The 24,094-nt window shown below is 40.8% G+C and overlaps 1 protein-coding gene and 1 long non-coding RNA gene across 3 annotated transcripts in view; both read right to left on the bottom strand.

Annotated features, from left to right (window-relative positions):
- LOC117517506 lies at positions 1–408 on the bottom strand. The gene is made up of 2 exons (XR_004562744.1): positions 331–408; positions 1–297 (listed from the first exon to the last, which is right to left on the bottom strand). It is a non-coding gene; the product is annotated as an uncharacterized LOC117517506 (long non-coding RNA).
- Positions 409–1,512: 1,104 nt separating this feature from the next.
- Positions 1,513–24,094, bottom strand: part of LOC117517505 (serine/threonine-protein kinase PAK 3) — a 149,949-nt gene continuing 127,367 nt past the window's right edge. For both annotated transcript variants that reach the window (XM_034178534.1, XM_034178536.1), the window contains 10 exons: positions 23,794–23,940; positions 23,541–23,715; positions 21,662–21,725; positions 19,753–19,801; positions 19,518–19,630; positions 7,826–7,943; positions 7,529–7,628; positions 4,902–5,098; positions 4,658–4,795; positions 1,513–2,785 (listed from right to left, as the gene is read on the bottom strand). In XM_034178534.1, coding sequence (XP_034034425.1) covers positions 2,696–2,785; positions 4,658–4,795; positions 4,902–5,098; positions 7,529–7,628; positions 7,826–7,943; positions 19,518–19,630; positions 19,753–19,801; positions 21,662–21,725; positions 23,541–23,715; positions 23,794–23,940 — 1,191 coding nt within the window. In that variant the 3' untranslated portion in view covers positions 1,513–2,695. The remainder of the gene's footprint in view (positions 2,786–4,657; positions 4,796–4,901; positions 5,099–7,528; positions 7,629–7,825; positions 7,944–19,517; positions 19,631–19,752; positions 19,802–21,661; positions 21,726–23,540; positions 23,716–23,793; positions 23,941–24,094) is intronic.

The raw sequence follows: 24,094 nt of genomic DNA, 5'->3' as shown, positions 1-24,094 counted from the left end.
TTTTCCACTGTGTGCTAGAAAATTGATCACCAAATAATTTTAATGCAATATCTAAGACTCACTCCCTTACATTTTTTTTATATATTCTACTTCCAGGTTGCAGCTTTAATATTGTATTTTGGATCAAGGCCTTTAATTATCCATTTACTGGTTTGGCTGTATGTATAGTACTGTGCAAAACTTTTAGACAATCATGGTCTGATTTATGAAGATCCCAGATAATGAATGCTAAATTGCGTTGGCAATCCAAACTTTTGTGTGTTGGGTGATGACAGTTTTTTGGGTGATTTACTAAGACTCGTGCAACTGATAGGTGGTAATGTGACAGACAGCAGTGTGAGGCATGTTAATGGCCATAAGCACAAAATTAAGTTCAGTCACTTCTAGATTGCACCATGTGCTTCCTTAAGCACAAACACATCCACATAACTGACTGTGTTCATGTGCTGGAAATTAAATTATTATTTTTTCCTATTTCAGGCATTTAATTATTGGATAAATTATGAACTGGTTAATAATTATGCTGTGTTCTGCCGGTGGAACTGTGTGCACAGAGCGTGCACACACAGCTGTGCTTTCCACCACTGTGCACAGATTGCTGTGCATTGTCCCACACAGACTCTGAGATGTGCGTGTGTTTATTTGTGTGACAGTATGACACATCAGTGACTGTAATGATCATGAGTTGCATCAAAATGTATTATTGTCCACAGGATAGTGGACGCATTTCTTCATAAGGAAACAAGCATGAAGTAAACCATTAACTCTTTAAATATGCACGACTTTTTCAAAGAATGGTTTTTGTTAGTTTATTAAATTCTGTGAAGAAGGAGCTCCTTTTCAGCTGTCAGGCACAATAAGTTAATGTTAAGGTTTCAAACATGAAAATACAGATGCAATCAACACCTGCTAAGTTCCTGTTTGACCTTGATAAAGAGTGCTGTGTGTGCAGATGTCACCTATTTGCATGTTCCCTCCCACAAGTTTGTGCGAATTGTATATTCATGAAGGCAAATGCACAAAATGGACAATATGAACCATTTTGCGCATTTGAAAGATGACATCCTGAGCGTGCAGTTTGTAAATCACTATGCAGATTTCTTGGTGAATTGTGTTTTCAGCCAATCAAGAGCAAGTAAACTCCAGACTTGACTCATCAGCTGTAATTACAGCAGCACACATGGAAAACATGCAGTGTAGGTGATCTCCAGGAGCAGGGTTGGTGACCTTCAGACTACTGTATCAACGTGGCAGTCTCCATGAAGGGGCCTGCTCCCACATCGCTATGAAGGACTCATTCTTACCTTATGAAAACACACTGATTCATTGTTGCCGTTAAATTACACACCAATAGACAGATGGGTATGAAGGGTAAATTCCATTTCTACTAACAAATATCCCTAAATCTTGCACATTGTCACTTTAAAAAATAGAAATAAAATCCCTACATCTGATTTTTATTGGAATGGGAATACTTGTATTTTATACAGTCGACTATTTTTTAAATAATAAAAAAAAATAAAAATAACCACTAAACTGTCAGAATTCTAGGGTGCCTAAAGCTTTTGCACAGTACATCATATTTAGTTATTTCTTTTTGTCTTCTCCCTTTAGGTTTGGAGTCACCCCAGCAGATCTGATATGGATTTGGCACAAGTTTTATGCTGGGTGCCCTTCCTGATGCAACACCAGTTATTTGCTAATGTTTCCTGAAAGAAAGGGAGATGAAAATGAATTAAACCTCTTCAGACATCCTGATTAAAGTCTTGTCACAAATGAAAAGAGGATAACTGACAAACCGAAATGTATGTTGACTCCACTGAAAGAAGGTGACAGCAGTAAAATAAAGAGGAGCTATTTGAAGGTTAAGAAATGTTTAAAGCTGGTTTGGTCATGTGAACTGATCCCTGACTTTTTCCCTTATAGTTGCAACCACACACACACACACACACACACACACACACACACACACACACACACACACACACACACACACACACACACACACACACACACACACACACACACACACACACACGTTGAGTTGTGACATTTTGGAGCAGCAGTGAGGTTTCTCCACAGAGCTGTAGTCATGCAGGCAAAGGTGCAGAGTCATCAGCTGGCCACTGCAGGTGCAGGCGTGACCTGATGGTGCTTCCTGGAGTGACTAGAGGAAGGAAAACTGAGCTCCAAGCAGCTTAGATGAGAATTCACAGGCTCTTGAGTTTAGATTCTTCACTTTGACAGCTCTTCTTAAAATATTCTTGAAAAATAGCACACTTTAGTTTTTTGTTTGTTTGTTTTGTTTTTCCACTCTCAGTTTGCGTGACTTTTTTGGGTTTGGGTTGTGACCGGGCCCTGAACAAGACACATGACACATCGAGATGCGCACACATACAGTCATGCAGGCACGCACACTGTGATGGGCTGCTCTCCATGTACAGTGTGCTGGAGAAGTAAACAAGGAGGCAAAGTCTTTTCGGCACCATGAGTCATGAGGCTGCACCACCCGATGTCCATCCTGCATGTGAGGCTCAGAGGGGGATTTTTTTTGTCTTTGTGCTGCCTGTGTAAGTCACACAAACCCCCATGTGCTGTCGCCGTCATGTCGTCCACCACCTGTACACCCAAATCCTGCTCATGTGAACACATCATAGGCAGGGCTCTAGTCTTGGGTGCAGAGAGGAGGCGCACGCTAGCGACTGCTGTTCTTTATGGCTTCCTTCGCCGCTACAATCAGAGGTGTCAGGCTGGACAGAGGTTTTGCCAATTTGAGGAAGGAATGCTGCAAAAGGAAAAAAAAACAATATAGATGTGAAGCAAAAGGAAATCACAGATTCACAATTAGAGGAGATGTCAGGGTGCATACCTATGTCAAATGTTATGAAAGCATGCTCAATAAAAAAATTCAGTTGGACTTTTTCAAAGAGTTTTCGTTGAATTCACATGTAGGTTGTCTCTCTCCTGCACATGGGATGTGTGCTTGGTTGCTGTTCTCTGGCGGGCAAATAATTTGTACTAGCAAACACGGAAAAACATGAACTACACAGCACAATGATAAAGCAAAGCCAGAATTAAAGAATAGATAGAATGTGTGCCTGGGGATTGCACCAAAACTTTTCATCAATACTGCAAACTAGTGATAACGAACCCTAAACAGTGCTCTGGAATGTTCTGAAACGTTTGCAACACCCATGTTTTGAAATATAGTTCCGGAGTTTGTATCAAAAGGAAGACATCAGGTGTTGTTTGGAAATAATTATTTCAAAATGTTCCAGTTTTATTTGTGCCCTCTGGTGTTGAAACACAGTAAAACACAAGGGAATGCACTAGAATTGCTAAGTTTTTACATTTCATCTTTAAAAGATACTTTTAGCATTTAGGCTGCATGTTGACACGTGTATGTTCAGCCCAGTCTCACGTTTTTTTTTTCGTGCTCCTGTGACGAAATGAGTCAAATTTTTGTGACAAGAGTTTTTTTTTAACTCACTATTCCTAACCATACTCCTACCCCCTACCCTAATCTTAACCTAATCTTACTCTTTCCCACAACCCTAACCATAACCACCCCGACCCTCCCGTTTCACTTTTAATTTTGTGCAGCATCACAGAATGTATGAGAATGAATTTGTGCTGCCGTGAGGAAAATGAGGCACTTTTTGTTACAATATCACAAACAATATCACATAGATTAATGTATATTTCGTGCTGCTGAATCACAACTTGTTGTGAGACCGGGTTGGTATGTTAGATGAGTTATACTGACAAGCACATTTGACTACTGATTGGCTGTTATTCAAGAAAATACCAAAGTATTCTTGCAACTTCTCATAGTTCATTTTCTGGCACAGTACTGAACCCCACCCATCCATCCTGAAAAGCCATAAAAAAGGAACTTTAAAAAAAGTTAAACCTTGAAATATGTTAAAATAAGATTCTCAACTTCATATTTGTCAAGAAAGTATCGTAAACCCAAAGAGCACATTCCTCCATCAAGTGCACACAGACCTTTTTTGATTAAGCCCCAAAAGACCACCCAAGCCCCAAAATACACTTTTGCCAACCAGAAATGGATCATGACCTGGACCTTGGCCAAAATACACCTATGTACAGATAATCATGGGATCCTGAACATGATAGTGACATTTCTTGTCTTTAATTCTGATTGCTGACCTTTTGATACTCATCACAGAGCTTTGATCCTGACTGGTGTCCCTTGATACTGATGACTCACCTGAGATCCTGATCTTTGACACTGATTGTTGAACTTAAATCCTAATTAATGCTTTAATTTTGACATTAAGATGAAAGGAATCTGGATCAAAGGGCTGATACTGACCACTGATTCTGATTGCTTTGATCTTGCAATCAGGATCAGCAAAACTATGATCAGAGTTCAAAGGTCAGCACCCGGAAGGAACCCACACACACATGGGGAGAACATGCAAACTCCACAGAGAAAGGCCACAGGAGGGAATCAATCCCATGACCTTCTTGCTGCGAGGTAACCGTGCTAACCACTAAGCCACCATGCTGCCCTGCACTGAACTCTATGTTCCCAAAATTTTTGAATTGAGGTTTGTGGATGGACATAAAATTATACTGAACAACAGTACTTGTACAGCTTCATCTGTGTTTCTGTGGGTCTCTGTGTTACCTGGAGTAGGTCCTTTGCAGAGCCTCTGCGATCCACATCCATCTCCAGACAGCGGTTCAGGAAGTCTCTAAACACAGATGACAGTCTCTCTGGGTTTTGCAGCTCTGGAGTCCCGTTGGTAGCAATCAAGTACAGGGCCTACAATGATGAACCACAGAAACACAACATGAATATTTTATCTCCATGCACACTGCACGGTGTATGCTCAACAGATTCCAGCCCTGTGTTGTGCTTTCTGCTTTACCCTGAGTGGATTCTCATTCAGATAGGGCGGTTCTCCCTCCACCATTTCGATTGCCATGATACCTAGAGACCAGATATCTACTTTTGGGCCGTAGGCCTTTCGGGTTACCACCTCTGGTGCCATCCAGTAGGGTGTGCCCACCATCGTGCTGCGTTTGTTCTGCTCTGGAGTGATCTGGGCACAGAAGCCAAAATCGGCTGCAGAGAGGAAGACATGAGCAAAAATACGACATATGAGGTCTGTTAGAAAAGTATCGGACCTTTTTATTTTTTTGAAAAACCCAATGGATTTGAATCACGTGTGCTTGCATCAGCCAACCTTGAACCTTCGTGCGCATGCGTGAACTTTTTCATGCCTGTCGATTGCGTCATTTGCTGGTAAGCAGCCTTTGTGTGAGGACGTGTGTAGCGCTGTCCGCGGATTTTCATTGCAAGGAAAATGGCGGAATGACTGGAGCAGCGCCGCATCAAATTTTGCCAGAAACTGGGCGACAGCCAGGTGGAAACCATTCGGATGATTTAGATGGCTTTCGGTGACTTTTCAGTCGTGTGACTAGCCGAGAAATTGTGGAAGAGGTGGGTATGTCACAACATGTCCTGTGAGACTTCCAACACGGAAACGCTTTTGCTCCGTCAGCAGCTTCATGCCGAAGGCTTCAGCACTAATTTCACTGCCAATCCTTTCATGGCCAAATCTTCTGTCACAGTGGAATGTGCCGAAAAGTGCTGATGTCCACCTCTTTCACAATTTTGGATAGTCACACGACGGTCCCACATCACCACAGTGTTCCCTTTGGAAATTATCTGGTTATTTCAGCATGTTGATGGCCGACCGGAGCATGGCGCGCTCTCCACCATTGTGCGGATGTCTTTAAACCAGTTGTACCGCTCCTTAATCTGTATGATGCCGAGAGCATTGTCACCGAAAGCCATCTGAATCTTCTGAATAGTTTCCACCTGGCTGTCGCCCAGTTTCTGGCAAAATTTCCAGTCGTTCCGTCTTTTTCCTTGAAATGAAAATCCGCGCTGCACACGTCCCACACAAAGGCTGCTTACCAGGAAATGATGCAATCAACAGGCGTGAAAAAGTTCACGCATGCGCGCGAAGGTTCAAGGTTGGCTGATGCAAGCACACGTGATTCAAATCCATCAGGTTTTTGCAAAAAATAAAAAGGTCCGATACTTTTCTAACAGACCTTGCATTCATTATTGCCAGTTTCACATCATTCTGCATCACAACCAAAAAATAAATATGAGAGCAAGTCACGACTTCACACTGCAAAAACAGGGGTGTCTAAAAACAAGATAAAAACACCAAATCCGAGGGAAATGATCTTGTTGCATGCGATGATTTCATTTGACAGATGTCCTGAATTAAGATCGTTTAATCTAGAAATAAGCATGTCGAACTCTTAAAATACAAAATTATTTCTTAAAACAAGATAAATTATCTAACACATCTAAATCTAAAGTCTTTTTAATCTTGGTAAGAACCAAATAATTTGCAGTGTACCAGGATAAAATCAAGCCATCAGCTATGTTTCAGCTAGTTCACGATACATTTAGACCAATTCAGGGGTCCATGTAGTCATGTAATCATATCTGTTACTTTAAAACTGATTTTCAATACATATTCATTAATTGTTATGTAGGGGTGGTGGTCAAGTGCACTTGTTTCCAGTAAGGAAGGTTCTCAGTTCAAACCCACCCCTGCCCAGGAAGATCATCTGGCATAAAACTTGTGCCAAATCAAGGTGCAGATCCACTTCGGATCTGCTATGGTGACCCTGAGTGGAAACAAGGGAGCAGCCGAAGGGGCTTACTATTCATTAATTGTTACAGCCGTCCCTTATCAAGCATTTGCGAGTAATTGCTGAAGAAAATTTTCATACAGAATAGCTGTCTAATTTGAAAGCTAATCTCATATTAATATATGTCACCATCATGTACAAACATTATGAGCATAAACATCTCTTTTATAAAGCATTCTCGTGTAATGAAAAAAAGGCTTAATTCTGATTTATATGCAAATGTCAGCACCAAAGCACCATAAAATGTAATCAATCATTCATTCGCTATACTCGCTTACTCTAATCAAGGGTCACGGGGGCTGGAGTCTATATCTGCAGTCATAGGTTGTGAGGCAGGGTACACCCTGGACAGGACACCAGTCTATCGTGGGGCCACATACAGATAAACAAACACATTCACACTCGTTTGCACAAGTAAGGACACTTTAGAGTCACAAGTTCATCTAACCTTTGGAAGTGGAAGGAAGCCGGAGCCTTCGAAGGGAGCCCAAGCAAACATGGGGAAAACATGCAAGCTCCACACAGAAAGGTCCAAGTGGGAAGAGATCCCGTGACCTTGTCGTTGTGAGGCAACAGTGCTAACCGCTACACGCCGGGAGCAATTTGGGAATCAAGGATCTTGCCCAAGGGACCTTAGTGGCCTTCTGGTCTGATGGGGATTTGAACCAAGGATCCTCTGGTTACCACCCAACCACTTTAGCTTTTGTTGTAAATTACAAGTTTCTACCATGCTTTCTTCAAGAGTGCGTTCATACACACACAACCATGATGACAAGGACCGGCATATATAATGTTTGTACACAATAAAAAGACTTACTGAGCTTGACAGAACCGTCCATACCCAAGAGGATGTTGTCACTTTTTATATCTCTATGGATCACCTGGTTGGAGTGGAGGAAATCCAGGGCTTGAAGACACTGTGCAAAGATGTAAAAAATAAGGATGCACATAAAAAGAAAATAAATTTTAACACCCCAGATACAAAAAAAAAAAAAGGAACATGAATTTGAACAAGTCTTGGCTGTTTGCTGGTTTTTTACACTTGTGTGCATGTGCCTACCTGAAGAGCAGCACATTGTGGCTCCAGAAACACCAGCTTGTACTGGTTTCTTACCTCTCTGCAAACTGCAGCGATCTGGCCCTCGTCCATGCAGGTCTCAGTGACGACATCTGTCAATGAGCCACCGGCCAAGTACTCCATCACCACCCACAGTTCATCACCTACCAGGTAACTACAACAGCAACAAAAGAAACAAATAAATAAGAATGCAGTAATGACCCCAGACTGTGCAGTGACATTGATAGAGTGCTATGATAACTCAGCAATGACTCTGCAAAATTTACCTAAGTAACTCCATAAAAACCACTCCATCTTCAGCTGTGAAATTCTAGGTTCTAAACAATACACGAGGACCATAGACTGTATATACAGGATGAACCCTCCATGATGTCACCCATAGATTTACTGAAAAGCTTGTTTGAAGCTTAAACGTAACAGTTCCAAATATCTCCATCTTTGCAGCACCTGACTCTGCCTAACTCCTAGTCAGCCCATAAATGGGTAAAGCGGTTGAGTGTGGGCAAGTCCGGCATAACAAATGAAGCCCAAACACGCCCCCATCTCAGAGTTACAAAAAAAGATAAAGCTAAGAGGTTTATCTTGGTTTGGGTAGGCATTATTTTGTGGACTGGGCAGTGTGTTTTTCATAATGTGTGGCTTCGATGCAGGTATTAAAAATTATGACTAGAATGTTGCCTCAGTAACAATGGAGATGGCTAAGCTCTTGAATCCGGCTAATTTGTGCTAACAGTATCAATATACGAGGTTTATTAGAAAACTAACCGGCAGTTTAAAAAAAAAACTATATGGATTTGAATCACGTGCGATTACACCAGACATGCTTGAACCCTTGTGCGCATGCGTGAGTTTTTTCACGCGTGTCGGTGATGTCATCTGCCTGTGGGCAGGCTTTGAGTGAGCACTGGTCCAGCCCTCTCGGCTGAAATCCTTTGTCTGAGACGCTGCTGGAGACGGCGCGCGTTGCTTTATCAAAGTTTTTCAGGACCTGTGAAGGATATCCGAGTGGACACTATTCGAAAAATTCTGCTGGTTTTCGGTGAAAAGTTTAACGGCTGATGAGAGATTGTGGAGTTTCTTTCGCTTTAAGGACAGCTCACAAAGCGGATCGGCACGGCGCGGTCGGAGGTGGCGTCCGTCTGGCTGTTTCGAGCTGAAAACATCCTAATTTAAGGCTCTGTTCACCCAGGTCATCATCAGAGAACAGAGAAGTTTCAGAAGAAGTCGGCATGAGGACTTTATGCGGACATTCCACTGTTAAAGGAGATTTTGTAATGAAAGAACGTGTGGGCAGATTCGCCGAGTCGGTTCCGTGACGACGCCGCAAATCCGTCTGCACCGCAACAGGAAAAACACCTCCGTGTTGAAAACCATTTGTAAAATTCAGGCGGCTTTTGATGGCTTTCAACAAGTGACTATTGTCAGGAAAGATGACTTTAAGCTTGCTTTCAGCTTGTTTTCATCTTGGAATATAATACGTGCCATGGGATTAATATACATGCTGTTGGATTAAACTGCACAGTTTTTGGTACCTTACAGAAGTAAGTGAGGTCATACCGGACTTTTCCATTATAAATGGGGAGGCCCACGGAATGAACTCAGTGGTGAAGACGATGGAATATGTCTAAGAATGATTCTAACATGACAAGTATGATCAAATGAAGTATTAATGTGTTAAAATTAAGAGTTGATTAGAAAAAGTATGTTACAAATAAGTGAAATGAATGATTATATGAGTTGTTTTTCATAAAGAGTGCAGAGTCAGAGAAAAAAGAGGAAGTGAAGATGATGTCGCAAGCAGAGCAGAAAAGCTGATGTTAAACAACTGATCAAATGATTAAAATGTTAGTAAAATATGAAATGAATAATAAGGAATGAAAATGTTTGTATATGATCATATGAATTGTTTTTATGTGAAAGAGAGTTGTAATGAAATGATTGCATATGATTGATGTGATTTTAAAGAAATGATTTAAAAGAATGAATTCTCAGAAAAGCTGAAGTGTTAACAGAAAAGAGGAACTTGAGAAATAAGTTACTGGTAAGAGCTGCAGAGATTTCCAGTAAGTGGAAGGAGAAGGGAGGAGGTTTTGAGTCAACAGCGTCCCCATGGTAACCAAGATCATCTGAGGACAACAAGAGTCAAGCACATATATAAACTATGAAACACCAGAAAACGGGGTTGTTCTTCCATGGAGAGGTGCTGTTGCCACTTCTCCCCTGCTACGAGGAGATCACAAGACTTGACCATCTTGTGAGCATCAATTGGAATCGTGGAGTGAGAGGATTGGAGCCATAAAGATTGTTTGAGAGAGTTTTCAACTCCCACTCAGGCCGTCCAGTCACGGAGTAGCAGAACATTGGAGAATAATCACTGGCCTTAAGTCTGAGTGGGGAATGTTCAACGATTTCTCTCTCAAGGAACATCACCGCATACCAGAATGGATTAGATCAACTTTTGGTTGATTGAAGATGGAATAAACTCTTATGTGGATTAACTTCCTGAAGGATTACAACATCACACAAGGATCGTGGTCAGCTAACGATTAATAGCTGATGAAGAGGAAATCAAATTCATCGAGCTGGGGACCCTAACCTCAAAAACCTCCTTCCCTCACTCCTAGAAAAATTGTTAAGAAGTCAATCCAGTCCCAGTCAAAGTAAGATCAGACAGAATTATTGAATCAAAAACAAAAATCTCTGCCAATCATTATTCTAATTATACTTGAATTACTGTTGTGAAATTATCACCATATAATCTATGTTAATTATGTTATTGGCACTTGCAAAACCTGCAATAAATTTCCAAGCATGCAGTTAAAGTGTTAAGGCTCGGACATTGGATTATTGATGCTTCTTAAGGTGTAAAAGTTAAAGTTTATTGGGTGTACAACATCAAAAGGCTCTAAAAGGTTAGTCTGGTTTTTTAATGAAAATAACACATCCTGGGGACTCGCTGTACGAGTCACTAAATTCAAAATCTAGCAACATTCCAAGAGCCCTGATCCATAAGAGGAGAGCTGCCGTTAACGGGCGTGGCTGGTTCGTATCCTGGTTGCTGAGAAGGCTATTCGACCGGGGTGCGAGATCAGCTTCAGCGGGGTGGACGTCTGGTTGGAGGCAGTGAGCAGCTAGACGAATCTCCTTGCCACCAGCTTGAACAGCCTTTGTGCAGCCCTGCCGGGTAATACCCGTGGAGACACGAAGGTCGGACCCCAGAGACGGAGAGCTGGTTTTGTACACAAACACACTCATCGGAGGGTGAGCGTGTGCCATGTATCTAAAAAGCGGGATCTGACACTATCTGAGAAATTGTTTAACAGCTGGGCATGTTCCAACTTGTCCATTAAGGTTTCCAATGGAGGTGTTTTTCCTGTCGCGACCCCCCGCGGTTGGGTCCGGCCCGACATGCAAATCTGCCTGCACGTTCTTTCATTACAAAATCTCCTTTAACAGTGGAATGTCCGCATAAACTCCTCATGCCGACTTAGTGGGTCAACAGAGCCTGAAATGTGGAAGCTTTCAGCTTGAAACAGCGAGACGCCGCCGCCTCGGAGCGCAGATCGCCGTCAGGCGCCGTGGGCCGTCCTTAAAGCGACACTTACACACCAAAATCTCTCATCAGCCGTTAAAATTTTTACCGAAAACCAGCTGAATTTATCGAATGGTGTCCACTCAGTTGTGCCTTACAGTTTTGAAAAAATTTGGATTAAACAAAGCAGCAGTCTCTGAGCCATTCATAAACAATGAAAAAATCGACGAGAGGGTGGGCGACTCCCAGTGTCGGCTGGTGAAAAACAGTCTTGGTGGGGCTGCTGTGCCAATAGATTCCCTTGCCTTGTCCAGTACAGGCATTCAAGAGAACAGTCAGAAAATGACTACAATTCCACAATAATCATTTCATGTCCTTCTCAAAATCAGCAGTTTTACAGATAAAATTAACCATTTACAGCTATATTAGGCCCCATTTCTACTTTGGAAAGGAACAGTATCAAATACAACACTCAAGTTCTTGAGCAACGAACATTTCACCATTTGACACCAATTACACACATAGTACACCAAACTGTACTGCACTGCCATTATCTTCAGACAAACAGATCCTGGGGTTCACAATGACACCCCCTTAACAAAATAGAAAATATCACCAAATTTACACTTTCAAAATATGGAAAAATTCTTCAATTGACAAAAGAACATTATGTACATACGACAATGTTCACACCACCTTCAGAAAGAGAGAGAGAAAATGTTTGTGTGTGTGTGTGTGTGTGTGTGAGTGAGTGAGTGAGTGAGTGAGTGAGTGAGTGAGTGAGTGAGTGAGTGAGTGAGTGAGTGAGTGAGTGAGTGAGAGAGTGTGAGTGAGAGAGTGTGTGTGTGTGTGAGACAGTGAGAGTGTGAGAGAGAGACAGTGAGAGAGAGAGAGAGAGAGAGAGAGAGAGAGAGAGAGAGAGAGAGAGAGAGAGAGAGAGAAAATTAAGGTAATATTTTGCATGAACATTACTGAGTAGAATGGAGGCAAACTAAAGAAGCTTGAAAAACTTAAATTAAATAACTTGACTAACTAATAACACCAAAACCTTTAAATTAAATTGGTTAAAATTAATTAACAGTGTAGAGGACAAAGCAAATTAAGTATACAAAACCACTTAATTAAATGCGTTGCTAAACTTGGGTTTGTCTGACTATAAGTGTCTTGTGTGAACTCAGTGGCTGAGTTAGAATTTCTTTAAAAAACATGCAAATTGCTATTTTAGGCTTTTGTTTTGTTTTGTTTTTAAAATGAGCAAATAATTTGTTTTAGAGTGTGGAATACTCCAAAGAATATTTCACTTCTGTGAACTGATCCTCATAACGTGTAAAGTGAAATCAAAATACCAGCATGGCTGCAGCTTTGAACACTGTTACAAACAGCCCCGGCCTCCCCTATTACCATTATAACTGGTCTGCTGTCCCAATAAAGATCACAGCTTTGATCCCCTAAAACAAACAAAAAACATCACTCATTCGTTTTATCTTAAATTTTCACCCTCGTTTCCACACCAGGAGCAACATTCGGGAATAAATCCGAGCAGCTCGTCAGCTCACCTGAGCTGAAGAGGTGGATGCGCTCCTTTTCATCCGCGCAGATCAGCAGCCTCCGTGACGTGTGCGCGCTGACAGTGTGAATGAAGCCTGACACGGTTTATAACGAGTCAGACAAACGTCTCTCCTCCAACCGGGATGTGCAATTGTCATTAAACCACGAGAAAGATGTGATGTGTGCACCTCCATGCGCCTCCAAAAGGATCCCCGCCAAACTTTGGTGTCATTGATTTGATTAGTTTTGTCCCGTTTTAAACCTCCAAAGAGTTCTTCAACTTACTCCAGCAAAACACACGGAGACAAAATAAAAATAAATAAACATAACCCAAACGTCGTCGTCACCATCATCTCTTCCTGACTGACTGACAGCAGTAGCTGCAGCATCATGTATATCACTGACTGTAGTAATCTAACGTTCCCGCATTTTTGTAGTAAGGGCTAAAATTCCGGCGCCCCAAAGCCATTAATTTTGGCAATGTTGATTTGCCAAATATTTATTAATTTTCCCTAGCAACTACATACAATTGGTTATTTCGCTGCACTTCAAGGGCGCTTGGAATGATCGCCCAAGACGAGGAATGATACGTTCTCTGCTTCTGTCGGTGGAAATGCACCGTTGAATGAGATTTCAGTTGGAGGAAGTGTTGTTTTAATCATTCATATTACATGTAGGCACATACTATTAAGTAAAACTGACACTGATAATACTTTTTAAATATATATTATGACTTTTCCTCTCCACATCTAGGAGGGAAGCGCCCGAGCGCCCCCTATGGGCCAACCGCCACTGGCCACTCCTCACTCAAAGACGTAACCGACAGGCATGAAAAACCTCTCGCATGCCCACGAGGGTTCAAGCATGTCTGATGTAATCACACGTGATTCAAATCCATATGGTTTTTGAAAAAAAATAATAAGGTCGGATACTTTTCTAATAGACCTCGTATAAATTAAATAAAAATGAAATTTTAATCAGTGCAGCAAATTATTGTTTGGGTTGATAGGGTTCTAATAAGGAATAGTTTGCACCATCTGTCATGCTTAGTTATCACGTTACAGGGTAACGTAATACCACCTGTCATTGAAGTCAATGGACGTCAACCTTGTTTGATCTTTAATTTGGAGACCAAACATTCAACACAGTCAAAACTATTCCATTTATTAATCCTTTTATTTCAACCACTAATTTGCATCATTTTTTTACTGAAATTGGATCAACTTTAATTTTTGACCCCTGTACAAACTGAAACTGACCTTTGTCACCATTTTTGCTGTTTTTAACCTCATAACTCCAGAACATTCCATCACAGATAGTCCAACTATACCTTTCTGGAATCGTTATGATCAGACAAATAATGTGATATAATTTTCAACATGATTGTAGCATTTTTACATTTTGACCTCTGTGTAATGCTTCATTCACCCCTAGCTAGCTACAGCTACCACCCTGTGCACATTTTTGTGTAGGCCATGGTACACTGAGGCTGGATTCTAAGTGTCGTTTGGTCACCTTCAGTGGTATCAATCAGGTAAAAAGGGCTCCCTGGACTATCAGAGAAATGTTTACATTTTCTGGAAATAAGAGGATTAAATAGCAACAGCCAGCCTCATATATGTATTTTTGTCAGTCTAGAGCTGGCACGGTCAACCAGTCAATCGCGGTCAACTGGTCGATCGCCAACTGAGTTCCAGTCAATCATATGACACTGGTGCTGTAATGGACAGTGCTGATATAACGTATTGATGCAGAAGGTGGCAGCACTGCACCAATAAGGATGCCGGCTGCCGTTAAATGCCATAAAAGAAGAAGAGGGCTCCTCTTCTTCTATGGTGCAAAATGCAGAGGAGAAAAAATTGAAACGAGAAAAACTTTTTGAAGCAACGTAACAGCTTAAAGAGCCGAAATAAATTACACTGTGGACAGAACGGTATGTAAACAGTTCAGAAGTCAGTATTTTTATTAATTTATTTTTTGTGCACTGTCGTGCATTGTGAGCACAGATGTTAGCTCAGTTAAAATGTGACTATTAATTCTGTGATTTACTGCTTTTGTTAAAGATGACTGTGTTTGGGATTTTATTTTTTATTTATTTATTTTTCATGCATTTGTTTTGTGTAATGTTTATGAAAGCAAGGTGTCGCAGACCAAATGGTCCCCCCACTAAAAATCGGTCCGCTTTGCTTCACTGCGCATGTCATTTCCGACCACAGCAGCACGTCTTAGACGGAGTCTCTTCACCAAAAGCAATCAAATGGATTAATGTGATTATTGATTACCTTTATCAGATGATAAAGGTAAAACCTCTTAAATGATTCTAAAGTCAGTTTTAAGCAGAAACAAGGCTGTCTTAAGCAGAAACTCTGAAATTCTGTGACGCTTTGAATTGACCGACGTGCAGTGAACGCATCAGCTAGCAGCTCGTTTAGCTGCAGCGCTTTGATCGCTTCATCCCTTTTTGTTATGATGAAATAATGTTGAATTTATGGGGAAATGATTGTTGTACAAAAGCTTCAGATATCTGTCGCTAAAACAGATGATGACTGGAGTGCAGTTTTAAGCAGAAAGGAGGTGTTAGCCCGTGAACTGTGTCTAATGACACAAGCGCAGTGAAGCAAGGTGGACCGATTTTTAGGGGGGACCGTTCGGTCCACGACAACGGGTGAGCTGTGCCTGTAACAGTTTATAAATATAATACAGAGATAAACTGTGACTATTAATACTGCGATTTACTGATTTTGATAAAGATGACAGTGGTTGATTTGTATTTATTTATTTATTTATTTACTTACTTATTTATTTATTTTTCATTGTTCCATGTGCAGGTGGAGGACTGCTGCACACAGATGTTAGGTGGCTTAGCAGAGGTAAATTTCTGGAACGGTTTTTTGAATCGTTGCCCGAAATTATAGAACTTCTGAAACGTTCAATCCATGCTGAATATGCACAGCCTTTCTTACTTCTTGCCTCCTCTCAGTGCCAGACGTCCCACTAAAGTAGGAAACAACTTCTCCAACTTTAGTTCGGCGTTGTGTAATTTCAGTTGATTGTTGTTGTGTTGTTACACGTCAGTTCGAGGCCTATTTGTGCTTATTCTTTGCACCATGCACATTTACTTCAATAATGCATTATTATTGTTAAAACTTTAACTTTGTGCCAGGATATTGTGTTATTATATTGGTGCACAATAAATTGCAGCTACACTATGGCTATCAGTATGGCTTATTACATCTCGATACTCTGTCAACTTTAAACGTAGATCTCAGTTCAAAAAAGGTCTAGAGTATCAGTCTTGCAGTGAATAATTGAATTTAAATGAATTTCTTTGTATTTTCAGTGCTTCCTCTACCAAGTAGCTGTTAAATCATGTTTTTTCTTTTCACAAATATGGGAAGGATAGTCAAAAATATCATTAAAATGCATAGTTTTATGTAAAATGGTATCAAAATTTTCCGCTGGCCTAGCGCCCCGCTACAGGAGGGACCCAATAAGATTTCTTTGCCCGGGCCCCAAAATCTCTGGTGGTACCCCTGCCGCCACTACACACTAGCTGCCACTTAAACCTACCATACCCCTAATTATTTATAACTTCATGGCCTAAAAAGCACAAACTGAGGAGTTCTAAACAGTTCTTTGCCTTCTTTTGCTTTGGGTCAAAACAGTGGATCTGGTGTGAATGTACATGTTGATTTGGCATGAATTTTTCTGCTGGATGCCCTTCCTGACACCTCCACATTACATGTAGAATGTGCATGGGTGGTCATGAACTGGGAACCTTGTTTTGGAAACAAGTGCACAAATCACTTAGCTGCCATGCTGTTGAAACTAGTTACAGAGACAGTATATATATTTTTTATAAAACAGATTATGTAATATGTCAACTGTAAAATTGAGGTTTTTGCATGGGGTTTGACTGTCTTTTGAAACCAGCCTCAAGTGGCTCCTTTTTTGGACACTTTGTGCATCTTTTAACATGCACAAGCCTGTACGAGTTGCTTGTGAAGCCTCACTGATTGCAGTGTCTTTGCAGAGAATGTTCTTCCCAAATTGAAACTAGTAGCACAAACTACACTTAGAACAACTGTGATATTTCAGGGTTCCCACTCCTTTTCAGAAATTATTTTCTTAGACCTTTCCAGGACATTTTCCATGAGTTTTCACTGACATCTCAGGACAGCAGTTGTTCACAAATGGCATCATTTGGTGGTAGCGTTGACACATTCCACCCCCATCTTTTATAATTGGTGGCAATCAGACTGTATAACTCCTCCCCCTTCTGTAGGATGAATACGTAATGATCAGAGTTATTCAGTTACTCAGAGCTATGTGCAATACTGTCAACATCTTCAGTCATTTGGCACCATGTTGTACTCATTGTTCTCACTGTTTAAAAAAAGCAATATTTACTGTTTCTGCACTCTGGCAAAACAATTTCCTTCAGGATTAATAAAGATCTTTCTTATTCTCATTCTTATTCTTAATGATGCAGGGTTGAGGATGAAGTATTTCAAGTTAATTACAAGTGATGGCTCCACCCTTCACTACTAGCAGTCCAGTAAGGTTGGCAGGCATCTTTTTGTTAGCTGTTAACAGCACCAGTATGTTTTTTTAAATAATAATAATAAAAACTGAATTGTATAACATGTATAACCATCCCTGGTTCTCAAGACCAGGAACATAAGTGGCTCTACTCTACTCTATTCTACTCTTCTATTTTACTCTTCCTTTTTAGATATACCTTAGTATACTAGCATAGTTTCACCTTAGAATTGGAATATAATATAGATATACCTACTGAATTTTCATGTACATTTTCGATACAAATACGTCTGCACAGTTTTATGAAACATACATTTATCCAGGTTAACTGTACACCAACTCTTAAATGAAAGAACAGAGCAACATATTCCTTACTGGTAACATCATAGGGCTTGTTTCACAAAACTGTAGATGAGTGGAATGAATGTCATACAAGTGTATTTATTCACAAACCAAGAACCTGTACAATTTAGTTATTTGAATCACTTTCCAGGTGATTTCCATGACTGGGAAATAACTGGAATTTCCAGTTTTCCAGGATGCATGGGAACACTATATTTGCAATGAAAATGAAGTTGACTGAAACAGATGCTAAATAATTTATGCAAATATAAGAAATGTGTCCACATCCATGCTTCTGCTATACCCGCTTACTCCAACCACGGGTCACGGGAGGGGCTCGAGCCTATCCCAGCAGTCAGAGGGTGTAAGGCGTGGTGCACCCTGGACAGGACGGCAGCCTATCACAGGGGCACATATGGACAGACACACATATTCACACTCGCACAACTACAGTCAATTCAGAGTCACCAGTTCACCTAGCCAGCATGTCTTTGGAAGTGGGAAGAAACCAGAGCACCTGGAGGGAACCCACATGAACTCCATACAGAAAGGACCACATCAGAATTAAAAACCAGGATGTTCTTGCTGTGAAGCATCAGTGCTAATGACTAACCCACCCTGCTACCCTTTTCCCACCATTTTATTAATTTCATAAACAATTGAATATGTAATTCAAGTTCACATTCAGCCACTAGGTGGCAGCAATTGACCGCATGAGGAATACTTAGCCTCAATAAATTGGTTGAAAAAGGAAAAACAGAGATGTTTCTACAGCTTAATAGGAGTCCACCTTGGGTAAATTCAGTTGATTGGACATGATTTGGAAAGACACACACCTGTCTACATATAAGGCTCCACAGTTGACAGTGCATGTCAAAGCATAAACCAAGCATGAAGTTAAAGGAATTGTCTGTAGGCCTCTGAGACAGGATTGTCTCGAGGCACAAATCTGGTGAAGAGTACAGAAACATTTCTGCTGCTTTGAAGGTCCCAATGAGCACAGTGAACTCAATGGAACTAAATGGAAGATGTTGGGATCCACCAGGACTCTTCCTGGAGCTGGCCAACCGTCTAAATTGAGCAATTGGAGGAGAAGGGCCTTAGGCAGGGAGGTGACCAAAAACCTAATGGTCACTCTGTTAGATTGCCAGCATTCTTCTGTGGAGAGAGAACCTTCCAGAACCTTCTCTGCAGCAATGCACCAATCAGGCCAGTATGGTAGAGTGGTCAGACGGAAGCCACTCCTTAGTAAAAGGCATATTATGGCAGCCCGCCTGGAGTTTGCCAAAAGACATCTGGAGGACTCTCAGACCATAAGAAACAAAATTCTCTGGTGTGATGAGACAAAGATTGAACTCTTTGGTGCTAAGCCCACTGTACGTCCATAGTATGAGGTAACATACCAACTGTTGGTGATACAGCCTTTAATTAATGTACAAAAAAAAGCAAAATAGTTGTCACACAGCTGTTAAAGAAGTCAAATTATGCAGAGTCTAATTGTATCTACCTTATCCTGTTAGTTTAAATTTAAGCATCTTTAAAATTCCTAATTCTATGTTTGCACATTTACAAACTCCTCCATTAAAAACTGATTTAAAAATATTCGGTTTTAAAGCAAGAAATATAATTGCATTGCATAATTGATTCAAGAATGATAAAACTGACTTTAACAGGAAAGCAGTTGGTGCAGAACTGGAAATAAAAACCTCCAAAGCCTTTGACTCTGCTTTCACAGAGAAATCGTTCTATATGATGCAAACTGACCTGTCCAGGTAGTTGACGATATTGGAGTTTTTGTTTTCCCTCATCACCAAGATTTCATTGATAATCAGCTCTTTTTTGGGCTGTTGCTGCAGGTTCATTTGCTTAATGGCCACCTTCAGAGACAGACAAGAGATTTGTGGGTCAGAACATGTCAGACGCACACAGGTCCGTTTGGAAAATAAAATAAATGCACAGTAGGAGAATGTTAGCCCATCAATCATATAAAACAACTTACCTCTTGGCCAGTGGCAATGTCAATAGCAGTGTACACAGTGCCAGATGCTCTGCGAAAAGAACAATAATGCATCAATATCAGTTTTTAATTATTCAAAAATGACCAACTGACACGTAATAACTTTAACATTACTTATGAAGCCTTTTATGCTTTTACTTTTTTCAGTGTGTTCAGAGTAATTTCATCAAAAAAAACAAAAAAACAAAAAAATTACCACTGCACTGCAAAACAATGCACACATGATACTACAGAGTCAGAGTATATTGTATATATAGTACATTACAGGAAGTACCACTGATGAGCTTCTACCAGTAAAATGTAGTTATATATATATGGCATTTATGTTTTTCATGCACATCTGTTGATTTGATGGTTTCTCATAAATATTCCTACAACATTTTCACAAAATTGGTGACAGATTTTGTGTGGTGAAAGTGAGCCTTGCCTACATTTAGGTTCTTATCTTTAAGTATGCAAAACATTTCTGAATTTATTTGGAGACTAAATAGCAACTTTGATCATATTTTTGAGAGTTCGACCCACCAACAGTCTGTGAGACCTCCAACACAGAACACAGCAGGTGATACAGATGCCCTTTGACTGTGACCATCAGAGGGCAGTGTAGAAAAGGTTGCTGTGTAACAAACAGGCGTTGGGAGTGTTCTTGTTTTAAATCATATGGTATTTTGGTGACTGAGTCTCACTTTCTGAATGGTACATCTCTTCAAAGAGACAGTCTCTTCAAAAAGCAGAATTGGAAACTAGGACTGGATGATCAAGACTAACAGAAATTATGAAAAGTAGTAAAATGGAAATGATCTTCTTTGCAAATGATTTTTTTTTTCTTTTTCAAAACTGTTTACTGCAGCATCACTGCCACCATCAGGGCATCTTCACTATCACAGCGTATGTTTAAGGCTACCATATCTCACGGTATGTCATGGTTCAGTATCACGAAATAAACATTAATTTACTGGTTCATAATATTATCACAAAAAGTGCCATATTTTTGTAACGGGCGCACAAATTCATTTGAATTTTAGTGACGGGAGCACGAAATGAAGGGTTAGGGGGCGGGGGAGGGTTAGTAATAGTAAGATTAAAAAAAAAAAAGTCATGAAAATGTGACTCATTTCGTGACAGGAGCACGATGAAAACTCGAGAGACTGGGTTGGTTTCCCCTAGTTGCTCCCGGTGTGTAGTGAGCGCCTTGTATGGCAGCACCCTCACATCCGGGTGAATGTGAGGCATTATTGTAAAGCGCTTTGAGCGTCTGATGCAGATGGAAAAGCGCTATATAAATGCAGTCCATTTATTGTGAGGGTTTGGAATATAATGTATGGTTCATGTGAATGCATGTGAACACTGAATGACACCCAGCAATTTTCTCCTTATTTGGAACTGTAACCATGACACCAACAGCTTTCAGTTGGGGAATTCAGCTTTCATCTTTCTTTGTGTATTTTGCCTGCAGCTACACCTGACTATAAATAATGAATCAGAGTTCCTGGTACAAATAAGATAACGGCAGATAGACATGCTGCTGTTTAAATCATGAGCTTTATGATCAAATATGGAAACAGAACAGATAACGGCCGTCCTTTTTTTTTTTTTTTTTTTTTTTTTTTTTTTAATCCACTGGAACGTGTAGTGAACAAAGAGTTGTGGAGGAAAGTGATAGTCTGCAGCCTTAAAAAGGAGAGAGAGAGCTAATCTGGCCCCTGGCCATTTCAGGATACATTTCTCATTTCCTCTCTATTTGCTTTTCTCTCAGGCATTCATCGTAACCTCCTCTGCGTCTCTTTAAATGATCACTCCAGCTCCGTCTCTCCTGGTGAGACTGACTGCTCCTGAAATTGCTCCATTTCAATAACTGTGACAACTGGTTTATAGTCATGCACAGACTTACCCTTGTCCTATTTTCTCGAAGCGGGTGTATTTCTTTTTGGGATCTCCCACGCTCACAATACTCCCTGTGTCGGAGACAAAGCAGATTTATAATTCACCGAATTTTTATGTCCATATGCAGAAAACATCCCTGCACACAAGCTGCTGTCGTGAATTCACTCATCTCGTCTGCTTTTTCAAAATCTAGACTGAAATTCAACAAGGTGAAATGTGAGTGGAGTGGAGTTGATTTCAGAATGCAGGCACCCACTCATGAAACTGAGTCTAGATTTGTTAATCAAAGGCCTTAACTCTGGTAAAATTGGCCCAACTCAAATGGCACGATACTATGCGTACCAACCAATAACAAGGATCTGTCCCAAGTTTCACAAAATTCCTCCTAGAGGAATTGAGATGAGTTGAATTCAGAACGCTTATACCCTTTTTGTGGCAGGATGGATGGATGGACAGACAGACAGACGGACAGAAATCGGCCAGCTGGAGTTAAAAACATATATACGAGGTTTGTCAATAAAGTATCGGACCTTTTTATTTTTTTCAAAAACTATATGGATTTGAATCACGTGCGATTACATCAGACAAGCTTGAACCCTCATGGGCATGCGTGAGTTTTTTCACGCCTGTCGGTTACGTCATTCGCCTGTGGGCTGGCTTTGAGTGAGGAGTGGTCCACCCCTCCCATCGCATTCTCTTTGTCTGAGAAGTTCCTGAAAGACTGGCGCTTTGCTTGATCAAATTTTTTTTCAAAAACTGAGAGGCACATCGAAGTGGACACCATTAGAAAAATTCAACTGGTTTTTTGTGAAAATTTTAACGGCTGATGAGAGATTATGGCGTGATGCTGTCGCTTTAAGGACTGCCCACGGAGCAGGACGTCGCGACGCGCTCTGAGCTGCTGCTGTCTGCCTGTTTCAAGCTGAAAACTTCCAAATTTAAGCCTCTGTTGACCCAGGACGTCGTAAGAGAGCAGAGAACTTTCAGGAGAGGTCGGGATCAGCAGTTTATCCGGACATTCCACTGTTAAAGGTGATTTTGTAATGAAAGAAAGTGCGGACGGGTCCGCGCGTCGGGACACAGTGCGGCGGCACAGGAAAAACACCTCCGTTGGAAGCCTTAAGGACAAGTTGGAACATGTCCAGCTGTTAAACAATTTCTCAGATACTCACTCAACTGAAAGCCATCAAAAGCCGCCTGGTTTTTACAAATGGTTATCAACACGGAGGTGTTTTTCCTGTCCCGAAAGGTACGTTAGTTTATTGACAGACCTCGTATATCATGTTGGAGCTCCTCCATGTATCCAGTGTGTCAATTTTGCTAATCCATGAGCAGATGTCAATGCTGGATAACTACATTACCAGACACAAACTATAAAATTAAACTCCTAGCTGTCAAAGCTCAGCATAGTTCATTTTTGATGCTTTTAATAGATAATAGACAATATTTACTGTTTATTTGGTGGAGACGTTTCATGAGAAAATGCAAATAAAGTTAGTTTGAAATTAGTACTACGTCGACTTGAGCAAGTCTGATTCATCCGTTTAATATAAACAATTATTATAAGACAGAACTATTGAATGGAGTCAGACAAAGCAGTGTTGACATCATCCTGAAGATGGAATACAGAGCACACATGTGTTCCCAGTCCACAGATGGACTGGGATTCATCCAACCTGCCCGGGGTGGGGGGGGGGATGGGAAGAAAAAAGGTACAGTTTTATATATTGGACATCAGTCACCCTGCTCTCTGAATATCATTATCAGCATCGGCCACTGAAAAACTCATATTGATGGATCATTAATTACACACAAATTTCCACACATCGTATGTATGGTTTGATATTGTACATTTACATGTTGTATGTTTCTTTGAAGACACTTACTGAGTCTCTCCAGAATCTCTTCGTCTGTCATTTTGGACTTCTTCCTCTGCCGGTCAGTGTGACGGTACATTGTGTTGGATGTGTTCTCTGGTTGAACCTGAGACTCTGGTGGAGTCTCCACTTCTTTCACAGGAGACGGAGGTTTTGGTGGGTCCATGACGGAGCGAGTGTAGATCTGTAAGAAACAGTCAACTAAATGCAGACTAGAACACGTTTAAAACTGAATGATTTCCTCCGCAATGTTGTAACTCACAGATTTGGTGTGCTCGGGCCGAGGTGCAATGACTGGAGGCAGTTCATCATCATCATCCTCATCTTCCTCCTCTTCCTCCTCCTCCTCATCCTCCTCTTCTGACACGGGGTTAGCAATTGGGGGTTCCGTTGATGATGTTTTGGCACCCTGGTGGGTAGATATGTAAGTTAGTCTGGAAGAGTGTACCGTGCAACAGTTGGGAATAAAAAGAGGATTTACAAAATCTCACGTGATACGACAAATTAAAACTAAAAGTTTCCTTGACAAATTGCCATAGAGTCTTTGCTAATTTGTTACGTCT

This window comes from Thalassophryne amazonica, chromosome 9 (genome assembly GCF_902500255.1).
Source record: "Thalassophryne amazonica chromosome 9, fThaAma1.1, whole genome shotgun sequence".
In the NCBI taxonomy this organism is placed as follows: domain Eukaryota; kingdom Metazoa; phylum Chordata; class Actinopteri; order Batrachoidiformes; family Batrachoididae; genus Thalassophryne; species Thalassophryne amazonica.
The sequence above is the reverse complement of the archived record's forward strand: the minus strand, read 5'-3'. Positions and strand labels throughout refer to the sequence as shown.